General features: G+C 39.8%; 1 protein-coding gene across 1 annotated transcript in view; it reads right to left on the bottom strand.

Annotated features, from left to right (window-relative positions):
- Window positions 1-1,676: 1,676 nt before the first annotated feature.
- Window positions 1,677-18,823, bottom strand: part of LOC117813791 (band 4.1-like protein 1) — a 64,285-nt gene continuing 47,138 nt past the window's right edge. The window contains exons 17-21 of the mRNA XM_034684827.1: window positions 13,069-13,125; window positions 9,337-9,432; window positions 8,141-8,221; window positions 7,911-8,027; window positions 1,677-5,675 (exon numbers count right to left, since the gene is read on the bottom strand). Coding sequence (XP_034540718.1) covers window positions 5,670-5,675; window positions 7,911-8,027; window positions 8,141-8,221; window positions 9,337-9,432; window positions 13,069-13,125 — 357 coding nt within the window. The 3' untranslated portion in view covers window positions 1,677-5,669. The remainder of the gene's footprint in view (window positions 5,676-7,910; window positions 8,028-8,140; window positions 8,222-9,336; window positions 9,433-13,068; window positions 13,126-18,823) is intronic.

Below are 18,823 nucleotides of genomic sequence, written 5' to 3'. Positions count from 1 at the left end.
GTTAAAGGAAGTTTGTCCTTGCCACTGTAACTTGCTAAATGCTGCAAAGTGCTCTGCTCATGGTGGATTAAGATGAGATCAGACTGAGTCCTGTCTGTAATATGGGACTGGATCTTATCCTGTCTTGATGTTGGGTCTTTGTTAATAATAGAACATAGAGTACAGTCTAGACCTGCTCTGTTTGGAAAGAGTCTGAGGAGAACGTTTGTTGGGATTTGGCACTATATAAATTAAGATTGATTGATACCTTGTGATATCAGGTATTTATGAGGTGTAAATATACAAGTATGTACATATCATTTTTATTGTATAACTTCAGAGAAAGAGAGAGTATTTTTATAATATATTGTCATTTAGTAGTAATATAGAATATAGTAGTAAACTGTAGTCAGTGGTGGACAGTAAAAAAGTGAATTTACCTTAGTACTGTACTAAAGTACATTTTTTGAGTATCTGTACTTTACTTGAGTATTTTTTTGGGGGGAATACTTTTACTCCATTTGAAAGACAAAAATCATACTTTTGACTCCACTACATTTCTATCAGTGCTCTAGTTACTCACTACTTTAACTTTGAAGTCAGCTGATGAATGTCCTTCTCTTTTCTGAAATCTGATCCCTAAGACAGTAAACTGTGTTTGTGTAGTTCTGTTTGTCTCAGTGTTTTAGTCGTACCTGTATATCGTGCGTCTCTACGGTTGAACGTGGAGCAAACACAGAGCATCACTCAGATCAGGCAGTTCATGTGGAGGTGGTAATGATGGCTATAATTCTCCACCTGAGCACCCATGTCCATATATTCAGCCCATGTTAGAGGTTTTTGAAATGAAGAATGATACGTATGGTTTGAAATGTTCTCCCTGTTTCCCACTCTGCCCAAACATACAAACATTCACTGTCCAACCTGAGAAAGCGTGTTGAGCTACGTGACCTTTGAATACTTCAGTACTTTAACTCAAGTAATAATTTGACAGAGCAACTTTCCCTTGTATTGGAGTAATATTTGAGTATATTTGGAGTATCTATACTTTGAAGTAATGAAGCTGTGTACTTTGTCCACCACTGACTGTAGTGATGGTATACTATATTAATATGGTAACATATGTAATAGTTTGTACAACCAATCCTGGGATAGCCCTGTATGACAACACACTAAACATCATCAGGAATGTTTCTCAGATCAGAGAAATCCACTTCAGAGTCACTGTCAGCTGTTCAAACATTTGTCCCCGGCTTCTTATGAAACACTTATTTACATAAATACCATATAAACATTTATTCATATATACGCTACATGTATTGTTTTTAATTTTGCAAATGTGTGTATAAACTCCTTCCCCATAGACTGAGTCTCGTATGTGTTTGAATGTTGCAGATGAAACACTAGATGGCACTCTAACCACACAGCCAACCTGAGTTTGCACCACTCTCATATATATGTGCTGAATTTGGCCACAAGATGGCAGAACAAAGTAGTGTTCTTTGTTTCAATGCAATAACAATCCCATACATATATTAAAAACACAACCATTTATTACATATTATTAATTATTAATATGTGACAGCTGTCTGGTAATATTCACAGACACACACTGAGAACCTTTGGGAGAAATTTAGGGTCCAGTATCTCACCCGGGGAGACTTTGCAAAACCACAGCCCAATCAGAGACAATGCTTGAATCATACGGAGACATTTATTTATGCATTTATGTTTTCCATTAAGACTGAATGCAAATACAGTAAATACACACCACCAAGCACTAGGGGAATGTAGAGCAAAAGGCAGTGGAGAATTGAAGGTGGAGGCTGAACAGCAGAGCGGTTTAATGTTCTTCCTAAAATAAAGGTTCATATCTGAAACCAGAGCTCTGTTGGGTTTGTTTTAGTTAATCGGGCCAGTGTGTGTTTTCTTCTTCTTGAACGCACAGGCTGGTTTTAGGGACACTGCTTTGTAACAGCTCTCAATGTCACAGTCTGTGCAAGACAGTAATTCACTGTCCTGACAGCTCGTCCTCACCTTGAGAGCAGAGACAGCAGGTCATTTCTACATCTGCCTCGTGGTTATTACCAGAGCGCTCAGCTGACTGCTGCTGACTCCTGTGTCAGTAAACAAGAAACATAAGGCACCCATTATTGAACACTTCTGTTGCACTGATGTCTTCCAATCCTACTTTAATACCTTATCTAAAAACATAACTATACTCTGGAGACATTTTCTAAATGTTTGAGGGGTAGTACATGGGTGTGTGGATATTTATATACAAATACAGGCTCTCCATCCTTCAATTCACCAGCGTGCCCACAACACACATCTCCTCTCCTGATGCTGACAGTAGTTTTTCTTCCATCAGTTGTCGTCAAATACAGCAGAGACAGGCCTTTCTCCCAACAGTTTACAGTGAACGTGCTGCTGTCGCTGCGAGTAAATGCCTTTACAACAGTCCAGTGTGTTATGACCAGAGAAATCAAACAAAGCAAAATACACTCGGGAGAAAAAAAAAGAGCGGTTTTGGAATCTCTTGTTTCCTCTGACAGATTAACAGCAGGTGAACAGTTTCAGGTCAGGATGGGAGGGTGAGACAAAGGGGGTGACAAAGCCATGGTCACGAGTGATTGAGAAGCTTCTTGGAGTACCACTTACTCTGTGTTATGCGTTTTGGTTACACTTTGTTATGCATGACAGTTCACAGTTTTCTCCCTTTAGAGGATATAATAAAGAATAATGGCTGCTTATTGCAAATCTCACGAGCAGTGTGCTTCACTGCTTTGGTTAACAGTAGCACTATGAAAGCAACACAGCTAACATTGGTCAGGCTTGATTAGAGGGACTGTTATGTATGATAAGTGATGCATAGTAAAGTATTAAAGGTCATCCAGGATATACGTTATGTGACAGCCAACGGGTTCTCGTAAATGTAAGTCACACTATAAGTCTAGGCTTTGTCTGTAAGGGGGACGGGAGGAGAAGCACAGGCCACACATTCACCACTTCTATAAATACAGTTACAAACTCATACACCATAATTTAAGATAAATCAGACTGAAAACAGAACAGGACCCATGGTAGTCTTGTGGTTTTGAACTTTCCAGGCAGTGTTTGTGAGCATGCACGTGATTCAAAACATCCCTCTTTAAACGGGCGTAGAGTAATCAATGAGTTTTATATTGCAAATGATTAAAAATGGCTGCTTGTTTGTGAATGGTGTTGTTCAAAGTAACAAACACAGAGAAACATAACCCTTATGCTGTATCTATGTTATGCAGCATGCTTACGTTTACTGTTGTGGTTTTGTTTTGAATATGATTCACAAGCTAGTGGGAGAAAATAATTATGAAACATTATTACCCGGCATTCTTACTGATCTTCCAGTTGTGTAAGAAGCTTGATTCTGATTGGTCCAAAGCCCTTGACAGTGCTTATTAATATTCACTAACATGAGCAACACCAGAGGCAAACTGATCTCACGTCATGTCTAATCAATCCGCAGAAAAGAGTTCAGACACATTTAGCTTCTGCTTGTTGACACCACAGACCATAAGGTGAGGTAAAACCGTTAGCTTCCGTTAGCATCAAACAAAGTGGCCAAAAAGTTAGCTTCAGTTTGCATGCTAAATCAGCAGGCTATTGACATTTTCATCTTGGATCCTGTCCATCAATATGATCAATGAGTGGAGCAGGTGAGAGAAACTTTAGGTTAGCGATCTCTACAAAGAAACTTAAACCATGAGTGGTGGTGATGATAGCAGCAGGGTTCAAAGTTGGGACATTAGTTTATTTTTAAAGGTGTGTGAACCACAGAGCTCAGAGAAGGAGGAGAGCTGAATGTGGACAGGTTCATGTTCAATAAGAATCCATCACCATGGAACGATAACTGACGAGGAATCACTGGGACTATTTTTAAAAACTGTAAACATAAATCATTTAAATCAATAAAATCATCTTTAATCAATGTTTTTAACGTGTTTTTTTTATATTTTAAGTTAGAAGCTGGGTAATAAGCGGGATAATGTATGGCTAGCAGTCGGGATTATTTTTCCAAAACAACCTGCTAACCATACATTATCCCTTACTTTACTGGACCCAAAAGAGCCAAACAGGCTTGACTGGATAACTCTGAATGAATATGAATGTTTCCTCTGGATGTTTAAATAGACGCACGTTCTGTCTACATCTATAGCTGTTTGAAGGAATGGTAAAGGAAACTGTTAGACCTTAAATTTTGAGGTGAACTGAACACAGACAACTAGATAAGACCAGGCAAAACGAACCCACTGAAGGTTTGTCCAACAGTTCAGTGCATTTCACTTCATTGCATCACAGCTTCCCAATCCGGGAAGAGAGATCTCCATGATTAACTCTGTAAGATCTCCAGTGAATAACAAGCATTGAGCAATGTAACAGCATAACAAGTCTCTCTTGGAGGTTTCCAGATGTACATTCACATCAAAGACTGAAGCGTCCAAAAACACAAGAATATCATGTAAACTCTGTTTCATGATGAAAGGCAGTAAAACAGGGTAGGAAAAAAGGATAACATTAGTTTACATTTCTGAAACGTAATTAGATAAAACGTTATTTATATTAAATTCTCTAAAAATGCTTTAACTGTGCCCAAACGAGTATCTAGCATTCCTTTATATAGATGACGAGTAGACACCAAATGAGATTGATAACAGTGAGCGGGGGAACGGGAGGACAGTGATGAGAGTCTGTTGCTGGGACTAAATCGGAGTTCCAGCTGTCCAATGAAGTGTGCACAATAGTCCTTCTTCAGGAGGGTCCATCAATACCACATCGAGTCCCACCTCTGGCCCAGTGATTCTACAGTTTCACTGTATGTGCTCAGTCCCATCATGACAGAGTCCTTATAGATTTCACATGTGCACGTCGTGGATTTTTCTTTTCATTCCCTCAGCTATTTTGTAATTGACTCATGCAGATTATAATCATCTGATATTATACATATTTCATAAACAAGCGACAACTGGACATAAATTAGATCCTCTATAGATAAAAATGTAAAAAGCTAATAAGACAGCTGTTTATTATACTAGAGGTGTCAAAGCCAGAGGGTGGCAACAATGAGCAAAAAGGCCTCATCTTGCCATGGCATTGACCTCCAGATCCCCAATTTCCCACCACCAGCATTGTCTCCATCTCTTCACAAACCCTCCTCTACTCTTACGTCTTACTCTCATATAAGAGTAGTGTGGGACAGATGTTTTGGGCTTTGCAGAAAGAAGGAAGTCGTGAGAGGTCGGGTTGAAACTCATAGTTCAAAGGAGCCAAATATATGCATTAATGTGCAAAGTTAAAGGTGAATTTAAATGGAAACAGTTGTGACCGGGTGTCACTCTTTATCTTGCATCAAACGACTTGATGAAAACCAAACGATGTCAATTCCCATTCCATGAGGAGGAAGAGGAGGAGGAGGAGGGCTGGCACTGGCTGGGACAGGACAGGAGGCCAAGTCGGGTCAGAGGCAGAGTCACAGTCGGTCTGTCTAAAGGTAAAAGGAGTGGAGGTGTACTGCTTCATAGAGAGAAGGGGCAGGGGGGAGATGGGGGGGTGTCCTCATTCAGGTTTGCGGAGTATTGCACTCTAGGTTAGGAGACACACAGTTGGAAGATCCTCTCCTGCCCTCTGCCTCAGAGTTCCACCTCGACCAATCAGGACTGCAAAGAGTCAACACACAGACATGTTATCCCACATGAACACACAGGTGGAAGTAAAATCATGAAAACATCATTATTTATAAATAGTTTTATTTGTACATATCCCTGCCTCTGTTAGTGTACGAACATGTAAAATAATAGTGTAGGAAATAACTGATAAGTGCCTGGCATCTGATTGAGGTGAAACATGTTCTAAAGCCTGCAAACTTCTCCTTCTTTATAGTCAGGAGTTCTTCTTGTTCACACTCAGTAAAATCAAATAAATGAATGAAGGAAGGAATAAATAAACTATGTCTTCCTCCCTCTTAGGTGCCATGTCCACTACCGTCGTTCTTTGTGCTGTTATCATAGACTGTATAAATAATGGACGTAGGATCCTATTGTCACTCATCTGTTTTCTGAAGCGTTGTTATGAGGCCAATCGTTGGCAGGAGCCATATTGCTGCTGTTGAGCGATTGTGATGTAAAGAGGCGGACTTTCAGCCTCCTAGCCAACAGCTACAGTGTTCCCACCTGTCAGTCAAGTCAGCTGTGGCTCTCATTGGAAGACTCGTAATCTCAAATATCTTTGAAATTACCACGTTATGAAAAAATTCACCCCCCATAAATTGCATGCTGATAGAGAAATTAGCAACGTAGACCCAAGCCGTTTTTTTGAACCAAGCTGTAAACATGTCTATTTCTGCTGTAAAGATGGTCTTCCTTCCGTTGCTTAGAGCCGTTTGAGTGGCTGCTTGTTGCAGCAGCTTTCTCTTCGTTGTTCTTTTTTCGACTTTTTTCATATCTGTTTAGTTATCTTTGTATTTGGAGCCTGTCATGACTTTTAATGAATCATTTGTTGGCCATAGACACCAAACTGGCTACGTTTACGGTAGTGTTTTTACTATTTTTGTTCCTGTGTCTGTCCGGAGATCCTGCGTGTATCCATGGTAACATTGTTTACATACGAGATCAGCTGTTAGCAGCCATAGCATGTTGATGCTAAATGATGCTAGGCCCGATGTGCCCTGCGAGCTGAGGAGAAGGAGGCAAGGATGACGTGCTGGTACTGAGGTGCAAGCTAAAAAAGACGACATCGACCTGTCCTTCCACCCACCGTTATGGGGAATGTAAGATCTATCTACGATAAGGTGGACAAGCTAACCCAGCACCAGAGTAGCATCATGCTAACAGATCTAACAACGGACACGAACGCCACATTGAAAGGATTTCACCTGCTGTGGACGGACAGGATACAGGAGAGCAAGACTGAACTAACTGGTGAAGAAGGCCAGCTCAGTCCTGGACCCTGTGGAGGTGGTGGCTGACAGGAGAATTATGGCCAGGCTGTCGTCTCTGATGAACATTTCTTTTCTATATATATTCTTGTTGAAATTCTTGTACTGTACACCTTCTTGTTTGCTGCTGTAGCTCCATGAATTTCCCCGTTGCGGGACGAATAAAGAAGTATCTTATCTTTTCTTTGAATGGGTGTCTATGTGGTTTCTGGTGTTTCTGCAGCCAGCCCCTAGTGGATCCTCGATGGATTGCAGTTTATAACACCTCCGCATAGGCCTCATATTTTGAGACCGGAGGTTGCCGCTTGGTTCTGAGTTGAAAACAGTTTAACCTTTGGAACAATGCAGCGTCATCAATGCCCCTTCTTGATCACCAACCAATCAGAATCAAGAAGGGGCGAGACCTCCTGTTCCAATTTTGTAAGCATTAATGGCGGGGGTCTGTACAGAGGAGAAAAGTCATCACTTCTTCAAGGTATAACTTCCGAGTTTAGAGCTGCTGCTGATGCTCCTACACGATTTAAATCAATAGTTTTTACAGTTTCTTGTTGAAATGTTATTGAATGAAAGCAAATATGAAGCATACAGAGCATTTAAAACAGACCTAACAGTCACTTAGGGAAGCGGTAGTGCTGCGGGACGACTTTCATTACCTAGCCACAGTAAACGCTGGTGAGAAGCGCTCTGAAATTTATGTTGTGAGCGCTCCGAGTGCAAAAAATAGGGGCAGTGGACACAGTGCCTGAGGGAGGAGCATATTTTTTTGATTGTTAAGTTAGTTTTTTTACTGACTTTGTTGCATATGTTGTTGATGTTATGTAGTCTAAAGGCCGATCTAAGGACGGCCATTGAAAATCAGCTCAGGGTATAAGTGCTGTTGTGTGTGGCTTCAGTTGACATGCTTCATAATTTCCCCATACAAACAAAGATTAAATAAATACAGTAAAAACAGTCACACCTCTGTTCTCTGCTTCAGCTCCTCAGTCGGAGATTCTGTTTCCCTGATAACAACAGCTTTCGTCACCAGCATGTCGGGGTGCTGCTGCTTGGCCTCTTGGATGGCCATGGCAAGGGCCTGGGAATAAGACGCATCAACATGTGGGTCACAAACCTTCAAAAATATCTACATGTGCCAACACTGATCATATCATCCAGGTGTTTCATTGTTTTAATATAACTTGTCTTCACCTGATGTTGGTCCACGTCGTCGTCTCCTGTGATTATAATCCTTTTCTCGATTCTGGTTTCTGAGTAGCCTCCTTTCACAGTCTAAAAAAACAGTTCATATGCTTCAGTTTCATTATCCTGTTCTTATTATACATGTAGTGGTCTAACATAGGATACAGATGTGGTGGTCTAACACAGGATAGAGAGGTAGTGGTCTAACATAGGATAGAGACGTGGTGGTCTAACACAGGATACAGATGTGGTGGTCTAACACAGGATACAGATGTGGTGGTCTAACACAGGATACAGATGTGGTGGTCTAACATAAGATGCAGATGTGGTGGTCTAACACAGGATACAGATGTGGTGGGCTAACACAGGATACAGATGTGGTGGTCTAACATAAGATGCAGATGTGGTGGTCTAACACAGGATACAGATGTGGTGGGCTAACACAGGATACAGATGTGGTGGTCCAACATATGATACAGATGTGGTGGTCTAACACAGGATACAGATGTGGTGGGCTAACATAGGATCTAGATGTGGTGGTCTAACATAGGATACAGATGTGGTGATCCAACACAGGATACATATTTGGTGGTCTAACACAGGATACAGATGTGGTGGTCTGACATAGGATACGTGTGGTTGTCTTACACAGGATACAGATGTGGTGGTCTAACACAGGATACATATGTGGTGGTCTTACACAGGATACAGGTGTGGTGGTCTAACAGGATACAGATGTGGTGGTCTGACATAGGATACGTGTGGTGGTCTTACACAGGATACAGATGTGGTGGTCTAACACAGGATACAGACGTGGTGGTCTAACACAGGATAAACATGTGGTGGTCTAACAGGATACAGATGTGGTGGTCTGACATAGGATACGTGTGGTGGTCTAACAGGATACAGATGTGGTGGTCTGACATAGGATACGTGTGGTGGTCTTACACAGGATACAGATGTGGTGGTCTAACACAGGATACAGACGTGGTGGTCTAACACAGGATACAGATGTGGTGGTCTAACACAGGATACAGATGTGGTGGTCTAACACAGGATACAGATGTGGTGGTCTGACAAAGGTTACGTGTGGTGGTCTAACACAGGATAAACATGTGGTGGTCTAACATTTGAAATAGATGTGGTTGGCAGATTGCCAAGCTCCTGTCATTGAGCAGTAACCATGGGAACAGTAGAAGCGTTACCTTGGTAACTTGAGTTGTGGTCGCCGAGGTCACGTTCTCAGCTGTGATGGTGAGCGGGGACACAACAGACTCCCTCTCCTGGGTACCGGGTTTCACCTGCAGCACATCCATCACAAGAGAGAGAGGGATTTACACAAAGCATGACAGGACACACTGCAAACGCACAACGTGCCGTGTGTGTGTGTGTGTGTGTGTGTGTGTGTGTGTGTGTGTGTGTGTGTGTGTGTGTGTGTGTGTGTGTGTGTGTGTGTGTGTGTGTGTGTGTGTGTGTGTGTGTGTGTGTATGTGTTGGGGGCATGAAAACCAGGACAAATAGACAAAAGCAGTTTCTAGCCCACAGCCATCAATGCACTGAACGCTGCTAAAACATAAATTCAATACTGTGATATCTTGCCTAAGGGAATTGTGCAATTATTGTCAAATAGATGTATGTGTGGGTTTGTCTGTCATGTGGGTTTCTGTGTTGTCTTGGCACATTTTTTTTTTGTATTATCTATTTGCACTGTAATGAGATTGCACTTAATTTAGTTGTACTCATGACAATGACAATAAAGATATTCTTGTCTATTCTATTCTTATTTTTGATTTATTCTATTTTTTATTATTTTTATATGCAGCATTTTGTGTTACGATACCATTGTATGAAAAGCGCTTCACAAATAAGGTCTGATGGATTGATTGATAATCACCTGGCTGCTTAATTACTTGATTCTGATTGGTCAAAACACCATAACACTGGTAGTTAATTCTGATTAGCAAGAGCGACATAAAACAGCAACTCTCTGGGTTTTTTTAAAAGTAAACTAAAGACTCACCTTTTTAATCTAGCTTTTAATTTGGAGTAATTTTATTTTAGCCCTGGACTTCATTATAATAGTCATTATTTTAACATTTATGAATTTATGAATGAATTTATTTATTCTTTGTATTTATCTGATATTTTTTAACTTTAACTGATTTTTTATTTTGCTTTTTACTCTTACTTATTTTATTGGTTTTACTGTATTGATATTCTTTTTTTATTTTTAAGTATTTTATTTAATGAATGTCTTTCCTTATTTTACCATTTCTCTTGTTTTCTGTCTCTCTGTTCTTTTGTGAAGCACTTTGGGCTGTATGCTTGTACGTATGAAAGGTGATATATAAATAAAGTTGAGTTGAGAGTTGAGTTGTTCATCGTGATGCAAAAATCTTTGTTTCTTCTAGCATGAATTAACATTATGGATCATATTTTATACTCTCAACAAGCCTGGACAAGGTCTCACCCTGCAGGGATTCAACTTCACATAAACACACACTCACTTTACATGATCCTTTACTTCTGCAGACATTGGGGACTTTGACCAATTGACCAATCTCATAAAAAAAAAAAAAAACATCAGACTTTTACATTTCTCTGATCACGAGCTTTCCTCAACCAGACTCTTTTCACATCATCTGAGTCGTGAGGAGAACTCTGTTTATAGTGACTGCTAACTGACTGTAGGTGGTCTTTAATAAAGGTGTATGTCACTAAACATAAAGGTTTATGTCGAACTCCTCTCCAAAGTAAAAAATACAGGAAGCTGTCCTAAACACAGCATGATGGATACAGCACCATAAGTCCCACTGTGGAAGGTGAGAACAAGCTCACTTCATTTACTCTCTAAGCCTTTTTGTGTGTATGTTGTTCCTGAATGAAAGTATTACCTGTCCAACAAAACCTCCAAAAACACAAATGTTCACCAGGGAGTCAGCAGCGGTGTACACTCACTCTTGAGGGTTTTATAGTCCACTCTCAATAACAGCTAAGTGGTTTGAGACAGCATCCAAGTGGCTAACCCTCCAAACAAGCTTGTGGAGTGAAGAGGAAGTGCTCAGAAAGAGGAGGAGGAGATGGTTTGAGAAAGGCTTTAATACTGAGTTTTGAATTTTGAATTGAAGGAATGGGAGAGGGGCGGGGCTTCCTGAAGAGAGACCACTGCTTGTGATATAGACTAATAGTTCCAATAAAGTCATTTTAATAAAGTCAGCTTATAAATTGTGTGGAAACATGTGGGAAGCCTACACAGCTGGTCTAAGAGGACACTTTATGTCACGTCATGTGAAAATAAACTAAGAGGCACACCTTCCCTAAGAACCCGTACACGTTCAGGTTCAGACCTATTATTACATTCAGACTGTTAGAGAGGGTGTTAACAGTATTATTATTGCAAGCTTTTTGTCAGTTCACCCCAAATCATAGAGTAACTGGATTATCTATGTAATTAAGTTTATTATTTCCTTTCTTTATTTTATTACTTCTCTGTTTCATTCAGAGCATTTGCTTGTTTTATAGTCAGGGCATTCCCAAATATATCTATAGTAAATGTGAGGTTGTTTACAAGACAACGTTTCTTTTCTCTGACACTAAATCTATTAGTACAGGAGCTCCTCAAGGCTGTGTGAATTCCCCTGTCCTCTTTACACTTCAGATGATACGGCCCTCCTCAGTCTGCTGTACCAGGACTCAGGTCTCTCATCTTTCACTGAGGTACAGACCTTTGTTCAGTGGTGCGATGATAACCACCTTTTAATCAATGTGAAGAAGACACAGGAGATGGTGTTTGACCCTCACTCTGTGGGTGATCACAGTCCAGTCCATATTCACGACATAAGCGTCTGTCAGGTCGGCTCCTACAAATATTTAGGTGTCCACCTAGATATTAAGTTCAGCTGGGAGACCCACATTGATAACCTGTGTTCACCCGCATACAGCAAAGATTGTATTCTGTAAGTCGGCTCAGGGTGTTTGGTGTTAATCAACAGGCTATGTTCTTGTTTTATCAGGCTGTACTGGAGAGTATCATCAGGTATGGGATGACCGCATGGTATGGTCACCTCTCTGTTCAGTTGAAACTCTCTCGCCTGGTGCAGACTGCCATGAAGGTCATTGGAAAGACTGGCAACCCTTCCCTACAGCCCATTTATGAGCAGTCTGTTCTTTGGCAGGCTCAGAGAATACTTGTAGATCTTATGAAGTATGAACTTTTACCGTCTGGAAGGAGGTACAGAGTCCCCAAGTGTAAATTAAATTGTTTTAAAAACTCCTCTGTGCCGATCTCTATCAGAATTTAAATCATAAATAGCCTGTTACGGTTAGGACAGTGTTATGGTGCTCTCTCTTTAAGACTATGCTGTGTGTTGTATGAATGTGTGCTATTTATTGTATTTTTGATTTATGTGTGTTCTTGTGTCATTGTGGTGATTTTTTTAAAGAGCAGGTAACGTGCAGCACTGATGTCAGAGACAAATTTCCCTACGGGGACAATAAAGGACATGGTATGGTATTTTAACAGTCTAAACTAAAGGCTTGGACAGCACCATTATCTCACTTTTCAGTTAAAGAATGGAATTTCATCTGACAGGAAAATACGGGGAAGAGATATATGCACCTAAATAACGTCTGCTATCAGAGAAACCATAGTTATTCAAGGACAAGTGGCATTATCCATCTACTTATCTATCTAGTTTGAGTCACACAACCAAGTCCACATCCTGACATCAAGTACAAGTGCTGTGGCAACACTGACACATGGATTATAATGCAGATGTGTGTCCTCAGTTATTTCAGCATAAAACATTTGACGCAGGAGAGCAGGGAAAAGTCAGGGCTACAACACAATGGTTGGAGTTTCTTGTTCTGCCACTGCACAAGCAAACCAACACACACACTCTGTCACACTGATGGATTGTGTCTGAGAGCATACTCACAGGGGAGCCATTTTCTTTAGGGGCAGCAGCAGCAGCAGCTTTTCGTGGGCTGAAGTTCTGAAGGAGACAAGATGAAAAGTATGACTTATTAACAATGAGATGCTCCGGAAGAGTCTTTATTTACGTCCTACAACAAATATGTTCGTCTGCATCGAGGACTGGAGCATAATGCCTCTAGAATATCAAAAATAGATATTGATCACAATGAAAAACAAAGCTACACACACGTTCTGAAATGTTAAACACTTCATAGTTCCTCCTTATGATATTGTGATGTTTGTCTTTCCTTTTAAATCTTCTGTATGTGCTTCTATACATTAACTAGCTAGTTTCTAACTATGTCTGAGTGGCTGGGAGGAGGATGATGGACAAACTGTGAGCCATCCTGGACAACCCCTCTCACCCTCTCCATGATGAGCTGTGGCTGATGGGGAGCTCATTCAGTCAACGCATCATCCCACAACAGTGCAAGACTGAAAGCTTCAGGCGCTCCTTTGTGCCCACTGCCATCAGACTGTTGAACAGTAATGGAGGCCACAGACTGCACCATGCTGACCACTAACTTTACTACAACTTAAAGTCATGTTATATAACCATATTTATTTATTATATTTCTAAATCTGTCATAACCAAACCATAATTACACCATGTTAACCTGTCACTACTGAATCATTTTTAATACTGCCTGTAGTCATTACCTCTATTCAACCCATTTGTAAAATTTGTATATATCTCAAATCTGTATTATTTTATTTATCTATTTTTATTTTTTACTTATTTATTTTACTTATTCAAATGTATTCTTGATTGTGCTTAAGTCTGCAACAACCAAATTTCCCCACAGGGATCAATAAAGTAATATCTTATCTTATCTTATCTTTAATTTGAGTTTATTTGATTAGGACATTGCACATTAATCAACATTTCAACAGTATGCATCAATGTAAATATGCAGAAATTAGCACAAAAGCTAAATTTCATCCGTAGTCCTAAGGCAGGTACTCACATAAAACAACAATATTTAAAATGACAGGATATCACACGACAGTTAACAGGATGCTACACAGACTGACTTACAAACACATTTTACATACACAATGTTTGTGACATTATAAAAACAGGATGGAAAGTTACGGCCAAAGCCCCCGGGAACGGGCATCAAATGAGGAAACAGATTAGAAAGGTATAGTAGTTCTCAAGCTCCCTAATGTGAGCTGGTAGTTTGTTCCAGGACTGTGAGCCTCTGACAGACACTACCACTTGACTGAATTTGGTTTTACGTCTCAGTACATCAGAGTCTCCTCTTGTTGGTGCTATAGTATTTATCATATTGTGGGGGTTTTTTTGCTAAATTTGTTCAATGATGAACGGGCAAACCAGACATCATCTTATGTCCGTCTGATCTTTTGTGCTGAAAATGTTGAACACAGTTATGAACTTGGCATTCACAGAAGTTGTAAAAGTTTGTGAAAAAAGCCCCGAATGCAACATCAAAAGATTCCATACTTCAAAACCACTTATGAGCACTATAACTAGAGCTTTTAGGATTCAAGCACTTTGAGCACTTTAAATGTATCAAAGCTGAAAGTTTCAACACTCTGAAAGCTTTACCATCAAAAACATACGGTTGACAGAATTGTTTTTCTTTCCAGAACATTCAATGGAGATCACTTTCTCCCACTGACAGCAAATAAATATGGAAGGTGCTCCTCCGTCTACGGTTATCAACAGAGCTGCCAATCATGATGTAACATCCAAAGTTTAGATCCTCCTGGTCAAACATTACTCCAATACAAGTGAAAGTTGTTCAGTCAGATTCTGACTTGAGTTAAAGTCCTGGAGTACTTGCTTTTAAAAATACTGAAGTATTCAAAGTACTTTTTAAAATATCTCTAAACGTATTTTCACAAAGCATGAGTGCAGTCAAGAATGCATGGGTGAACATTCTGCTCCGTTCTGTTTATCTAGAAAACATGATTTCATATCTAAAAAGTCTACCATGAAATATAAACTAAGTTACTACAAGCACAGACAAGTTTACAATGTTCATCTGGAATCAAAGCAGTGTGTTAGCTACAGACCTCCACATGCTTTCTCAGGTTAGATGCTGATGTTTTGTAAGCTGTGATGAAGTTTGTGTGGTAAACAGATCAGAGATTTACAACTATACAAACAATCATTCTTCATTTCAAAACCTCAAACGTGGGTTTAAAATATGGCCGTGGTGCTCAGGTAGAGAATCATCATCCTTCTCAGTCATAGCCATCATCACCACGACTAAATGAACGCACTGATCTGAAGAACGTTTGATCTACGCTCAACCGAGGTACGGCTACACCACTGAGACAAACCAAACACAAGGACACCAACAGTTTACAGTCTTTGGGATCTGATTTCAGAAAAGAAAATTCATGAGCTGACTTCAAAGATAAAGTAGTGAGTAACTAGAGCACTGATAGAAATGTAATGGAGTAAAAAGTATGATATTTGTCTTTCAAATGGAGTCAAAGTAATAAGTTCCACAAAAAATAATACTCAAGTAAAGAACAGATACTCAAAACATGTACTTAAGTACATTTACTCTGTTACTGTCCACCACTTGTTATTCCAGGTAGAAAGTGTGGTACATGCAGATAAGATGTCAATGCTTACAGCGACACTTGATGGAGTCAGACATAGCTGACCAGATTTTTTTAACCTGTGTTTTCCTGTTAACACTGTAAACCTGAACAAGTTGAAATGACTCTAAATGTTTGTGGTTACTGATTACATCGTACAGTTTTTAAGTAGCGGAAATACAATTTTTACTATAACTGAAATTATAAAATATGATTTCAGTTTACTCAATTCTTTTCTTTCTTTCTTTTTTATTTTCAAGTTTCCCCAAATGTTTAATTCATACATACTAGATGAAACTGAGTCCATGTCATGGTGAGTTTAGTTTCATCCTTGTGTTTCATGCCTTGGTTCCTCCCCGTGTTTATTCTGTATTAGTTATCCTTTGTCTCTCTTGAGTGTTTAGTGATCCATGTCTCTTGTTGTGTTTTCTTAGTCTAGTCTTGTGTTTCCTGTTTTATTTTGTAGTTCTGAATCCTTGTGTCTCCAGTTTAGTTTTGCTGCTTGGCGAAGCACAGTCATTGTGGTTTTTCAAGTGTGTGAAGACTTACGTGGTGACGTTGATGACGTCATACACATTGGTGTCGTCGACGGCAGCCATACTGCTGCTGTCAAGCTAGTTTGAGGTAAAGAGGCGGGCTTTGAGCCTCCTAGCCAACAGCTGCAGTGTTCCCGCCTGTCAATCAAGTCAGCTGTGCCTCTCATTGGAAGACTCGTAATCTTAATATCTACAAAATTGCCGCGTTAGAAAAAATTCGACCCCGTACAGTGTGCCCGTACAGACTACTTGTTTTTTGACTGGCTGTAAACATGTTTATTTCTGCTGTAAAGATCGGCTTTTTTGAACTGGTGTGTATGTGGTTTCCTGTGTTTCTGCAGCCAGCCTCAAGTGGACACTCGATGAACTGCAGTTTTAAGCACTTCCACATTGGACTCATATTTTTAGACTGGAGGTTGCCACTTGATATTAACTCAATCAAATTGATCCACATATAACTAAAACAATATTAATCATTTGATTAACTCAATAATGAATTGTTAGTTCAACTAAATATCTGGTTTTGAGTGCTGTACCCTTAATGGCTATGATTTAGAAGCACTGTTTGGGTTTACAGTGTGGCAAACTCTCAGGGTTCACTAGAGTCATTGTTAACATCATCATCAAACCCTACAGAGACTGCTGCTGAAAGCGTTTGATAAAACTTCTAAAATTGTTGCTTGTAATATTAATAATCCCTGAACTGAGTGTAAATACCTAGATTTTTTATTGCTTGAGAAAACAGTTTACAAAGAAGGACAATGTGTCAAAGTGTCAGTTCCAAATAAATCAATAGACCTGTGTGTGATTTATGGTAATCACCATAAGTAGCGATTTACAACTCAGAAGCCCTTGACTGCTGATGACATTATAATGCATAATATACTGTATTATATAATTATCTTGCTATATTATATTATGTTATATTACATTATTATTATTTACTACCACTCAGTCATATTTCATACCCATATTTATTTTTATTTATTGCTTAATCTGTCATTACCAACCATAATCACACCATGTCAACTTGTCACTACTGAATCAGTTTTTTTTTATTACTGCCTGTAATTACTGCTATTTAATCTATATTCCATTGTAACATTGTATATATCTAGATTGTATTATATTTTCATTAATCTATTTTTATTTTTACTTATCTTATTTTATTTTTATTTTATTTTACTTATTGTAACTTCTTCTTGATTGTACTTATGTCTGGGTTGCTGTAACAGCTGATTCCCCCCCCCCCCCGCGGGATCAATAAAGTAATATCTCATCTTATCTTATCTTATCTTGTTAGAGCAGCTGATGCAAACTTCACCCGAATAATTGCCAAAGGCTTTTTATTCAAACATATTCTTAGCCAGAATGACTGTCAATGAAACGCAGCGTGTGTTAACTTGATGAATTGTTTCTGAAAGTAATCCTAAAGCTGAACAAATTCCTTTAACTACAATCTGGCAGTGCTACCCACATCTCAGGCCAGACTGCTGGCAGCAATCAGGAGGCTTGACAGACACAGTGTGACTCCCTCTGCTGGCAGAACAGTGTCAGTGCTGGAGAGATCTCTGTCTGCTTTAACATTATGTCATTCTCCATTTGATGCAGATGCACACACTTGCAGAGGCTACAGTCATACTCTGAGATATTTGACTCAACAATGATGTGGCACTTCAAAGGCTCCTCGTGAGCACTTGGGTTCATCCACACCATTGGCTGAAAAGAGCAGCAATAATTACATTTTAATAAGGCACCTGTGGGAGAGCCTGCCAGCTTGGAAATCTTTGCCTAGAGAGATGAATGAGACTCACACCTGCTTTCATCATCCTCATTAATGCACTGTCAATACTCTAATCACTCTGTAATGATGCTATTATGTCATCCCCGTCCAGGGAATTTTATTTTTCACATCACTGAGGAACAAAGAAAGAGCTCCCTCCTAATCAAGTCCAAGCTCTGCCAAGATATTACACTATTCAGTAATGGTCCATTTGTCAGCCGACTGATGGGATACTATGACCAGTATATTTAACATGCAGTAAATATCAAATATACACTCAACGGCCACTTTATTAGGTACACCTTTTAAATTGCTTAACACAAATAGCTAATCAGCCAATCACATGGCTGCAACTCAATGCATTTAGGCATGTAGACGTGGTTTAGACAACTTGCTGAAGTTCAAACCGAGCATCAGAGTGGGGAAGAAAGAGGATTTGAATGACTTTGAAGTGGCATGGTTGTTGGTGCCAGATGGGCTGGTCTGAGTATTTCAGAAACTGCTGATCTACTGGGATTTTCACACACAACCATCTCTAGGGTTTACAGAGAGTGGTCTGAAGAAGAGAAAATATCCAGTGAGCGGCAACTGTGCGGACGAAAATGCCTTGTTGATGTGAGAGGTCAGAGGAGAATGGGCAGACTGGTTTGAGATGATAGAAAGGCAACAGTAACTCAAATAACCACTTGTTACAACCGAGGAATGCAGAATACCATCTCTGAAGGCAGAAGACGGGCCACAGCAGCAGAAGATCACACCCCGTGCCACTCCTGTCAGCTAAGAACAGGAAACTGAGGGAATAATTCGCACAGGCTCAC

The sequence above is a fragment of the Notolabrus celidotus genome, chromosome 1, assembly GCF_009762535.1.
Source record: "Notolabrus celidotus isolate fNotCel1 chromosome 1, fNotCel1.pri, whole genome shotgun sequence".
Classification (NCBI taxonomy): domain Eukaryota; kingdom Metazoa; phylum Chordata; class Actinopteri; order Labriformes; family Labridae; genus Notolabrus; species Notolabrus celidotus.
The sequence above is the reverse complement of the archived record's forward strand: the minus strand, read 5'-3'. Positions and strand labels throughout refer to the sequence as shown.